At 50.6% G+C, this 12,039-nt stretch overlaps 1 protein-coding gene across 4 annotated transcripts in view; it reads left to right on the top strand.

Moving 5' to 3' along the window:
* The window catches only part of Celsr1 (cadherin, EGF LAG seven-pass G-type receptor 1), a 137,410-nt gene that overhangs the window by 77,699 nt on the left and 47,672 nt on the right, over positions 1–12,039 (top strand). For all 4 annotated transcript variants that reach the window (NM_001427591.1, XM_039080317.2, XM_063263331.1 and 1 more), the window contains exon 5: positions 2–90. In NM_001427591.1, coding sequence (NP_001414520.1) covers positions 2–90 — 89 coding nt within the window. The remainder of the gene's footprint in view (position 1; positions 91–12,039) is intronic.

Genomic DNA, 12,039 nt, shown 5'->3' with positions numbered 1-12,039 from the left:
GGTGAGACCACAACGACGGTGACACCGCAGGTTCCTGGAGGTGTGAGTGACGGGCGGTGGCATTCGGTGCTGGTCCAGTACTACAACAAGGTAGGAGGGTGCCTCGGTGTCTCTTTCTTCCCTCCTGCTCAGGTCAGCCAGTGATGGCCCAGTGGCTTTTCTGCTTAGGGTGATGTCAACCAAGGGTTCTGTGCACGTAGTCAGTGCTGGAACTGAAGCTGTGTGGACAGGCAGAGACTGAGATGCACTAAGGCAGGATGCAGAGAATTTGCAGAAAATCCAGGAGCTGCCCCGAGCTGTGACTCGGGGGTCAGGGGTGGAGGTGGGATATGGTGGCCTTGGGGGTGGGGACAGCGGCTGCATTCCCAGGTCTGACTGCATGTCTTGGGTGAGCTGTGACTGGAGGGTGTGTTCCCAGCTCTGAAGCAGGTGTCTTGGGTATGTTTTGCAGTTATTGGCTGTAATGAAACATACGATCACTTTTGTTTCATGAAGTCATGTGCTTTCCCAGACTGTTTTGTTTGTTTGTTTGTTTGTTTTGTTTTGTTTTTTGTGTATACCTCCCCTCCCATGCTACCAGCTCTGGGTCTCATGACGAGTCCATGCTGGTCTCTCCTGCCCCTCACTGAACCCAGCCACAAGCCTCTCCAGACTTTCTAAGATCCACATCACCAGCAGATGAAAGATGAGGACATCCTTTCTGTGCAACCTGTATGGTGGCAAAGGTATTTTCTAAATTACCTGTCCATGTCACCTCAGGCCTTTGGTACCTGGGATGTCCTCTGCCCACTCTTAGGGCACGGACTGTCCTTGTCTCCAGTTCTTCACTGCTGCCTGTCACTGCTGTCCTTCTTTCTCCAAGGTCACCTTTTCCATTTGCAGTGGCATCTTTTTATTTCTGAAGGTCCCCACAACCACCCCAGACAGACTCCAGTAGCCGTCTTTGGTCCCCATTCTGTGTCCCCAGCTGTGAGTGGGAGCTGTCTTGTGGTGTAAGCATCGGCCAGCGCAGCCTCTGCAGCCTTAAATGGTGACAGAGACAGAAGGAGGAGTTGCCAGGGCCAAAATCTCCCTGGTGACCTTGAGGGACACTGAACTGATGAGTACTACTTGAACTCGAGTAGGACTTGGGACTAACCCCAGACCTATCTCCAGACACAGGGCACAGTTGCCGGAGAGAAGAGCAGATCTCTGCTGTCCACATTGTCCTACCTCAGAGACTTTTATTTGATCGTGAAGTGATGGCCCTATGGATTTGGGGACAGTGACTATCAGCATAAAGGACATGGCTTACACATCCCAAGTGGCTCACAGTAACCCCATGAGAAGCAGTAGGATGCGGCCCCTCCTTTCTGTGGTGTCTTAATCTGCCATTATTTCCCAACTATTTCTTAAGGGGCATTTCCCCCCATTTTCCCCACGGTCCTCTTCCCATCATGCTTTGCATCGTCGTCTCAGTGAGGGTCTTACTGCTATGAGCAGACACCATGACCAAGGCAACTCTTATAAGGACAACACTTAATTGGGGCTGGCTTACAGGTTCAGAGGTTCAGTCCAGTATTAAGGCAGGAGCATGGCAGTGTCCAGGTAGGCATGGTGCAGGAGGAGCCGAGAGTTCTACACCTTGTTCCAAAGACAAACAGGAGAAGACTGACTTCCAGGCAGCTAGGATGAGGATCTTAAAGCCCACGCCCACAGTGACACACCTACTCCAATAAGGCCACATCCCCTAATAGTGCCACTCCCTGGGCCAAGCATATGCAAACCATCATGATCGTAAGTCAACAATTCCCACCCAGAGAAAATGAACCCTGTAACCTACCCGTGGTATGACTAGATCATAGTTGTGACCTCCAGCACATGAGTGAGGGCTGAGCTCCCATCACTGAAAGCCTCTGGAGCTTGGGACTGCTTTTCTGTGTCCCTGTGGAGAGATGGGCATGGCCACCGGAGAAGCCCAGGTTTTCTGGACAGCTGGTCAGGTGACGACAGATACAGACAGAGCTCCCACAACTGTAGAACACCCTTGGCTCAAGGACAAAGTGTCTATGGCTTTGTGCCCCAAATACACCGTTCCTTGGGTCCTGATATTTCACACACTTTTGAGTAGAAAGAATGGCAGATAATCCTGCAGAGGGGCACCCTCTTAATCCTGAGAAGGGATGCTGGTCTTGCTGGGCTCTACTCCCAGGCAGAGCATTTCACCCTGTCACCTTTTTGACTCACCTTGGTCTTGTGGCTATATAGACCTTCGTACTTATGTGGGCAACTCCCAGTGCTTTTGTGCTTCCAGGATGTTTAGGCCTGTCAGAATGAACCACAGGAACCCTGGGGCATCAGGGAAACACCGGGTGTATGTATTCCCTTTCTTGCTTATGTCAGAGACACACGTCCAGACTGCAGGCTTGCTGCTGAGGGAAGGGCCGGTTCAGGAGGTTGAGCCAGCCTCAAGTTTCCCCATTCGAAGCTTCTGCATCTGCCTCCTGTGCCCAGAGCAACAGTTGTCCTGTGGTTGGGTGGGGCCTCTCAGCCCAGTTGTGAATTCTCTGTCCTGTGAGCCAGCTCAGAGGTGCAGCACACCCTCACAGAAGGCTACCTCAGATGGCCCAGAAGAAAGAGGGGCCCCATGCCAGAGGATCAGTAGGTAGATGTGGATTACTGGAATTTATGGCTCCCTTTCCAGGCTGGGTCCTTTCAACAGCTCCCTTCACCTCCCAGTGAACAAACACAGCCCTGAGTTTAGGATTAGGCCTTTGCTGGGCTGTTTCCTTCTCTTGCCAGAGGGTGGGTATTTTAGGGAGGAAACCAACCAGTCTCCCTTATGGCCTTAAGCCTGCATGTGTGGGTTGAGTAGGCAGAGATTACAGTACCTGTCTGTGGACGGCCCTGATGTTTCTGTCTGCCTCTGTCTCTGAGGTGGCTGCTTCTACCAATGCAGGTGCAGGGACAGACACGCTTTGGATCTGTGGACCTGGGAAGACCTGTTAGGCTGGGAACAATTTCAGGCCTGAGTCGGGGCAGCAGCCTGAGGTCACAGTACGCCAGTGTTGGCATAGTCATCTTATTATTTTATTGGGTTCTTATGCCTCTACCTCTCTCGCAACCCCATTTCACCCTAATTTCTTCTATCCCCCCCAATACTAAGTAGGAGATAAAGCAGGCTAGAGTGGGAAGGAGACATGGACCTCTATGGGCTATTTCCTGCTGATTAGGGTCATCGAGTTCCTAGGAGCATGTCCAATCTTCCACATCAGAATATCTCCCAACTTCTTTTTTTTTTTTTCCGGAGCTGGGGACCAAACCCAGGGCCTTGTGCTTGCTAGGCAAGCGCTCTACCACTGAGCTAAATCCCCAACCCCCATCTCCCAACTTCTTAAGGTCAAACCATAATGACAGCAACCAGGAGCAGGGACCTCCTCCTTCAGAGCAACCCTCCCCCATTCCTCTCTGGGCTCTGTCATTTATTCCCTCTCCAGAGTCCCCAGAATGAAACTGTCTGCAGCTGGCAAAAGTCATACTCCCTTAGAGCATGACGCCATCATAAATAAGGACTGTGGACAACCTGAAGCAGCCCCATATTCCACACTCGGGATTAAAACAAAAACATAGTCACACAGCATAGTCTCTTCACTCCAGCCTGTAAGGATCGAAGGAGACTTGGAAAGTGACACTGTCAGGGTGAGTCACTCTCTGTTGGGTCTCTGTAGGGAGCTGTCATTGTCCTCTTCATTAGTGGCCCCTCTGTACTTAGCCTTCTGGCAATAAAATGTGGAATGACCTCAGGCTACTGAAGATGGCTGTGAGACTATTGCCTGAGGAGAGGTTTCAGAGGATGGAGGAGGGCAAGCCACACTTGGAGGGACTCAAGCCATGCCCTGATGGTGGCCTTAAGTTCAGGGGCCCAGCAGCAGCCAGGGAAGCCCCACTGCAGACCCTTCTCTAACTGGCTGTGCTGGTCCTGTGCTCACTGCACCTGGAGACTTGAGCATCTGACTCCACAGTAAGGGTGTGGCGTTGACTGCTGGCCATGACTGTCATGTCTGCCCCGCTCTTCCTGAGTGCCAGCTTCCTTCAGGCACATCTTTGCAGTGCTTAGTTTCTATCTTGGGCATGCCAGGTCGGCCTGCCAACATGTCTCTGCACAGAGAGCACAGTGCCCTTCGTGGGAATCTCGTGCTCTGCTGGCTTGTGGGGGGACTTCAGAGCAGCTGCCTGGTTGGCTTCTTGTCAGGGTCCCCAGAGGAAACAGGTGGAACACACAAACAGGATGATCCAGGAGGGAGGGACAAAGGGCAGGCCAGCTTGGGACAGCAGGGAGGCCTACAGGCCTAGGGAAGGTAATGGTGGAGCTGTGTGAGGAGGAACAGCACTGAGGTCAGAACCCTGAGGGACAATGTCTGTGGCCTCAGGGAACCTTTCCAGTGAGGGCGGGCAAGGCAGTTTCCTCTTTCTTTCTACTTAGTGACGTTTTCAGGACGCCCATTGGTTAAGTCCACCTTCAGGGAAACCGAGGAGCATGTTGGAGTTGGGGTGGCTCTAGCCAGGGCCTTTTAGGGAAAGCCACTGTTCTTGCCTCTTGGGCTCCACCCAGCCCTTCTCCAGCAGCACCAGGGCGCTTTGGCTGGGTGGAGATTTGTGCTAGTGGCCTCACTGTAGACTACCCCCACCGCCGCCCCAGGCTTTTGTAAAAACCAGTTAATCGGGCTGGAGAGATGGTGGTTAATAGCACTGGCTGCCTTTCCAGAGGTCCTGAGTTTAATTCCCAGCAACCACATGGTGGCTCGCAACCATCTGTAATGGGATCCCATGCCCTCTTCTGGTGTGTCTGAAGACAGCGACAGTGTACTCATATACATAAAATAAATAAATCTTAAAAAAACAAGACAGTTAAACCTTTCCACCTGTGTCATAGGACAGCTTGATGTCCTTGTGAGAGTTTTAAGTCATTTCTTTTGCACTTGAAACTCATGTTTCAATGCTTTGTTTCTTTTAAGTCACCTTTGGGGTGTTGAGAGGAACTCTGCCCATATCCCCAATGCAGTGGCATCCAGCTGCTTCCAAAAGGGGTGTCATCTAGAGGAACCTGCCTACAGCCGCTGAGCAGTTGGTCCTCTTGAGTACCTCTTTTGCTTCCTGAGGGATCCTGGCTACACCTTGCTTTGCTCAGGGAGCCCCAGTGGCGTCTGGGGACACAGACACACTACAAGTCCCACCCTCTTGGATGTCTCAGGGATTGACCTGACTAGGATTGACACACATGTCAGAAAAGCTGAGATAGGGTGAGCTGTGCTTTCTCTGATGGGAGGGCATCAGCTGTGATTGGAACACGTGCGTGCATGCATGTGTGCATTGGTGTTTTGAGACAGGGTTTCTCTGTGTAGCTCTGGCTGTCCTGGAACTGGCCATGTAGAACAGGCTGGCCTCAAACTCACAGGATCCACCTACCTCAGCCTCCCAAGTGCTGGTAATAAAGACCTGCACACTGCTTGGCCTAGCATGTGTCTCTCATAACACTGAATCGAGACAGATTTAAGGTTTATAGCTAGACAGGGAAGCAGGTTTACTAATCTCTGTAGGTGTCTCTAGGGAAGCAGTCTCAGTAGTGATCTCTGAGGAGGAAGCCACAGTTGATGGCTTCTATACACACTGTTAATAGAACATTTCCATGTGGACCAGAGGAAGGCTTCTCCATCCCTCTAAGCCTTACCCAGGGAAGGTTTCGCCACTCCCATAGCTCTGGGCATTCAAGTTCTTGACATAACCATGCCCAGGTCAAATAATTCACAACTCTCTGGACTCTATCTGCTTTCCACATGAGGAGCCAATAGTAGGAACCCTCCTCACTGCCTTGGTCCAGAAAACAAGGGTATCATATTGGGTATCATATTTATTTGACTGTGCCTGCCTCAGTTCCTCAGACAACACCCAGCCCACTGGGGAAGTGAGATTTATGTGCCCATCTTTGACACACAGGGTAGTGTGGACTCTCCTGTGGGGTGCGCTCAGGATGTGGGGAGAAAATGGGGTCTGAGGTCAGGGTGAGTCTGCGGGGGAAGTTTTCTTGAAGGGATTGGGAGGTGAGGGGGCCGATTAGGCTTCTCCACCTGTGGCACATGTGGCATTTGTGGTTGGTGATTCTTAGGAAGAGGATCATTCTGTGTTCCTGGCCGTCACTAACAAGATGTCAAAATATCCATGCCCTAGTGAAGATTCAAATGTCTCTAGTCATTACTAAATGTCTTCAAAGGATTGTCTCCTTCTGGGACACTGGGCTAAGGATATAGGGGTTAGCTGGGAGGGACTTAGAATGGTTAAAGGATAACTTTAAGCCAGAACAGGATGTAGGTGGGTGGCAGCAGCAGGTAGCATGTCTTAAAGGACACTCAGTTTTTGCATCTAGCACAGGGACATTAACGTCTTGGTTGTCATACTAGCATCCTGCAGCTGACAGGGCTTGTGAAGTTCCTCCCAGATCTGGCTGGCTCTAGGGTGCTTGGCCCCTTTCTTGTTCAAGGTATGACCAGAATGGTGGTCCTCTTCCTCCTTCTCCTCTTCTTCCTCTTCCTCCTTCTCCTCCTCTTCCTCCTTCTCCTCCTCTTCTTCCTTCTCCTCCTCCTCTTCTTCCTCATCCTGGGCAGCAGTTTTAAATTTTTCCATCAAGTCCATAATAGCCCAGTAAGTTATACCCACCAATCCAAGTCCTCAGTAGCAAGTTACAACGTCTAGTCTGTTTTTCTTGCATCACCCCTTCGAAACATGGACAAAATCAGTCTTCCTTTCATAGCTTGTGCATAGCAAGAATCTGTTTCCCAATACCTTGTAATTAGGGAGTAAATGTGTAATCAAGCAAACGGCATCAGTTATGAGAAGACAGTGGTGAGATTGTATAGATGTGATCCTGGTAAAGGAAGGAAAAGAAAGGAAGGAAGGGGGGAAAAGAAAGCCAGAAAGCATTGTACAGGAACAGCAAACTATTGGGGGCTTGGAGAGAGATGGCTCAGGTGTTCAGAGCGCTGCCTGACATGAGTTTGGTTCCCAGCATGCACTTGGCAGCTCACAAGCATCTGTCACTCCATTTGCAGGGCATTCGTCATCCTCGGGTTCTTCCCAGCACTGCATGTTGAATACTGTACATACACACGCAGGCAAAACACCCACACACATTAAGAACCATCTCAAGGGCTTGCAAAATATTGTTTTCAAATGATAATAAATCAAACTGACGTGATGAACATCTGTATGGGCGTGGTGTTTTCCTCGTCTGCATAAATCTGCTGAGAAAGGGTCGTTGTGTATTCCTGTTCATTCAGGCTGAGTGTGTTTTTGGTACAAAGGCCAGAGTCCCTTTAATGAGAAGAGGGACTCTAGCAGAAAGGTACCCCTCTTCTCAGCACCAACTCCCCTCTCTCTGATAGGGGTTGGGAAATACCTGTGCTCAGGGTGACCTTGGACTGACCTCTGGATATAGATCTTACTCTTAGGAATTGCCTAGCCCCACTAGGATGACTCACTTGGCTTGTTCACATGGTACAAAGTCTCTCTGTGCTGTGAAACCCCAAGATCCAGAGGAGAGATGGGTTGTGGCCCCTACCTTCAATCCTCTCATGATTGGGGAGGGTCTCTGCTAGTCCAGAAAACCCAAGGGCCCTCGCTCAGACATTTGGGCAAGCCTTTCCCCCAGACCTCTTGCCCGGGACCTCCAGGTTCTTGTTTTTGTTTGTTTTAAGATGTATTTATTTTCTTTATCCATATGAGTACACTGTAGCTGTCTTCAGACACACCAGAAAGAGGACATAAGAGGAGGGCATCAGATCCCATTACAGACGGTTGTGAGCCACCATGTGGTTGCTGGGAATTGAGCTCAGGACCTCTGGAAGAGCAGTCAGTGTTCTTAACTGCCGAGTTATCTCTCCAGCCCTGTTCATTTGTTTGTTTGCTTGTTTGTTTGTTTGTTTTTGAGACAGGGTCTCATTATGTAGCTCTGGCTGTCCTGGAACTCACTATGTAGACCAGGAAGGCCTTGAACTCACAGACATCCGCCTGCCTCTGCCTCCCACTTGCTGGGATTTAAGGTGTTCACCACCACATTCATCAAAGTACCTCCAGGGTCTTGGAGGTATGAAGTCTCGAGGCAGTGTTGCAAACAGCGTGGTGGTTCTGTTTGTGAACAAGGACGTGAGTTCAGGTGGCTCTGTAATCCTTTGTGTGGAGCACCAGCCATCTGGGTCAGGGGCACATGAACCATTTAGGGGTCTTTTTTTCTTCTATATTTTTTACAACAAATCTTCAGATTTGAAGACTCTGTTAAGACTCCACGTTTTCATAAAGTGAATTGAGCAAAGTACCTAAACTGTTCTGACCAAGGGTTCAGCAAAATGACCTTACTTTGTTTTTTCTTTTTTCTTTTTTCTTTTTTACTCTTCCACTGCTCAAAGTCCTCTTGCCAACAAAGGGGAGTGTGGTGTTTCATAGGAGCCTATGGGAGCGCACCCCAGGGGTTCAGTTACCGTAAAAGCACTCATTGTCCACAAGCCCGAGCCTGTAGTGTGAATTAGTTGTTTCTTTCCGGCTGTGTTTCCTGCCGATGCAGCGAGCTCCTGTCTGGCCTACACAGGTATTCCATAAATATCGAGTAGCTACACTTCCACCCAAGCACAGTCCACCGCCTCTCTGTGGGTCACAGGGTGATGTCTGAGACCCTGGTTATCTATTCTCCATCTCCTTGGAATGTTAAGCTTAGTGGGTAATAGAAGCCAGCCAAGGGACCTGGAATGGCCAGTGAGCCCTGTTGGGAGTATTGGCTGGGTGCCCCTCTGTAGAGCTGCAGTGGTAGTGACGGGTCAGGTCGTGCAGCAGGTACCAAGGACACGGCCTGTCCTCTGACAGGTGGCAGAGCTGCGAGATAAGGTGCCTGGCTTCCGTTCCTAAACACAGGCTGGTCAGACGGTAGGGAGCCGCCTGCATGGAAATTTCACGGTGCCCGCCCAGTCTCACCCTGGGTCTTTGTGTTCCATTGCTCTGTTATGGAAAGTCCTCCAGAAGCTAGGCAGCCTGTCTGGGGTGTGTCCTGTCCTGTGGGATGGCTGCTCTCCTACATCCCCCCATCCTATCTCCCTCATCTTCCAGTCTACCCTTGTGTTCTGTGCAACTTGAGATGCACTTTGTGCCAGCAAGGCTGCTCCCTCTGCACCCTAGTTCTGGGACCACGTACCCTGACATCTTGCCTAGTGCTAGGGTATGTACGTCTACAGTGGTCCCCTGGGTTCTGGGAGGAGATGGGGAAACTGAGGCACAGAACTATCCGGCGGACTGAGACACCACCTGTGTCTTTTAGCTGCTGATGGGTCAGTGGCTCTCAAATGTGTCATCCTCTCATCCTGACACAAGCCCTCCTGTTGGGACTGTCCCTTTCCTCCACTGTCTCTATGCTTTTCCTAGCAAGCTCACGCTTTCTCTCCCACCAGCTCAACACCTACCTTCATCATGAAGGTTTGAGGTCCTTGCCCTCAGGACCTATCAGGGGCACTCCGAGGTGAGGTCAGAGATAAGGAGCTAGAATGGGAGGTCTCTCTGTTGTGTCCCAGGCTGGGGGTGGGAGGCAGAAAGAGGTCCATCGGGAGGTCATAGCTAGAGTAGGCCAGGTTTTGTAAGAACACATAAGATTCTGTCCATATGCATGAGGTGTGAGATCTGCTGGCCAGTGTGTGCATGTGTGTGTGCGCGTGTGTAGGTACTAGTGAGTATCTTTGTGAGTGTGCATGAACAGATGAGCCCCAGTGAGGGTATGTTGAGGATGTTGGGGTGTGGTGTGAGCGTACAAGTGCACACTTCCTGCAGTCACCGACCTGTGCTCTCTCCCTGGCCAGAGCACTTCCAGCTCGCCCAGGATACCTCACTGTATAGCCTAGGCTTAGTGGGTCTTGTCTTAAATATTGGAATATGCACTGCTAAAGGAGAGATCAGCAGCCATTTCCCAGGTGTGCCCTTCCCCATGTCCCACATGTCTGTGATCAGGACTGCCAGACTTGCCTTTGTCTTCAATGTGAAACTCAAGAGACACGAACACAACTTTGTTACTGGGGAATAGCCCCATGCACACGCTAGGGGCCTCAGTGGCTGGAGGAGGCCGACTGAGGTAGGCAGGAAGTGCCTGTGGAAGCCCATGGTGGCAGACACTGCAGGGTAGACACGGGGTTGCTGTTGGAGAAATGACAGTACAGCACATCACCTCCTGCCGACGTTCCTGGGCTCCCGCCATCTGTGAATTCTTTGCTATGAATGTTGGTGGCTCATTTCTGAACGCCGAGTGTGAATCCATTCACATCTTAAGCCTCACTGTACTTGCATCTGGTTTCATAGGCACCCCACTCTGCCCACCCCCACGCTGAAACCAAACCCCCACTGGCCTCCCAGTGAGGAGTTGTCTGTAGCAGGGTTAAAAGACTGCAGAAATGTGAGCGCTTCGGAGGACCAAAGGCTTTTGTGTGCGCACAAAAGCTCTCTGCAGATACTTTAGGCATCTAAGTGGAAGGCATCAGGGAGGGGCCGTACACCGGGAAGAAAATACGCTGGAGAAAAATGAAAGGGACAGGCTCGGGTGCAGCGTTGGCATCGGGAGTCCGGATCTGCACAGATTGGTAGAGCTGGCCTTTGGGGGCCTCACCTTGAAGGGCACAGTAGCCCTTGGTTTCTTGAGTGGAGGAGGAGTTACTGTGGTAGCCCCGCCCACTGGCTATTTCCTTTCTACGTGTGTGTGTGTGTGTGTGTGTGTGTGTATGTGTGTGTGTGTGTGTGTGTGTGTGTGTCCTGCTTAGAGCAGCCTTGGTGTGTGACCAAGGTGGTACCCTGAGGTTGTAGACCCCGAAGGGTACAGATGCTGAGTATAGATGCTGATGATGGTACTCGGATACAGGTATCATGTGTTGCTATGCAGTCTGGTTCTCACCTCTGGGCTGCGTGTTTTGTACCACTTCTGCTCCAGTGTCCTGGCCTGGCCACTGCTGAGTTTTCTGTCCTGGAGATGATACCCACGGTTCAGTGGACCTGAAGAGCACCTCAGACTTGGGAGTCCTCCTGGTCTTGGCCATCTGCTCCCAAAGATACAAACAGCCCTGAGAAGGCTAATCACCCCATGTTCATCATCCCACACAGACCAGAAGAAAACTCTTGAGCCTACCACTTGGCTCCTTTAATCATGGGCTCCTGTCTTTGGTGTAAATACGTGGCAAATTTTTAAATGTTCACTTTTAAAATATTAGAAAGTACTGGGTGGTGGTGGCAATGGCACATGCCTTTAGTCCCAGCACTCAGGAGGCAGGAGCAGGTGAATCTCAGAGTTTGAGATCAGCCTGGTCTACAGAGTGAGTTCCAGGACAGCCAGGGCTACACAGAGAAACCCTGCCTGGAAAAAACAAATGAAAAGCAAGTTAGAAAGCTGCCTGTTTTGTCCTCACCTGAGCTGGGGCCCAGGAAACCCAGTAGCTGTTCAAGATGCCATCACTGTCTTCAATGGAATCATTACCTTCATTTGGTGTGTCCGTTTCTTACTGGGACATCAGCTTCTCACTGGGACATGTGCTCTGTCTGTCTGTCTCTGCTCTCTATCCTCCCTCCCCCCTCTTTTATTTTAATCTTAAATTTTTCATTTCATGACAGGATCTCATGTATCCCAGGCTAGCTCAAATCCACTACGTAGCTAACACTGGCCTTGACTTCCCAAGGGCCAGAGTTACAGGTGTGGGTCACCATGCCTGGATTTATGGAGTACTAGGGTTTTTACTAGGGCTTTCCGAATGCTGGATAAGCATTCTACCAACAGAGCTACATCCCCAGCCTCCCCTTCCCTTTAAAAAGCTTGTTTAAAGATCACGTTTTTATTTACGTGTATGTCTGCGTGTACGTACATGGGTTTGCCAGTGCTGTGGTGTGTGTGGTTGGAGGACAGCTGTGAAGAATCCATTCTGCCTTCCCTCCGTGAGGGTCAAACTCATGTTCTTACTCAGTGGCAGGTGTCTTTACCCACTGAGTGAAAAGGAATGT

Source organism: Rattus norvegicus, chromosome 7 (genome assembly GCF_036323735.1).
Source record: "Rattus norvegicus strain BN/NHsdMcwi chromosome 7, GRCr8, whole genome shotgun sequence".
Lineage (NCBI taxonomy): Eukaryota > Metazoa > Chordata > Mammalia > Rodentia > Muridae > Rattus > Rattus norvegicus.
Note: the sequence above shows the minus strand (reverse complement) of the source record. Positions and strands in the feature narration are given on the sequence as shown.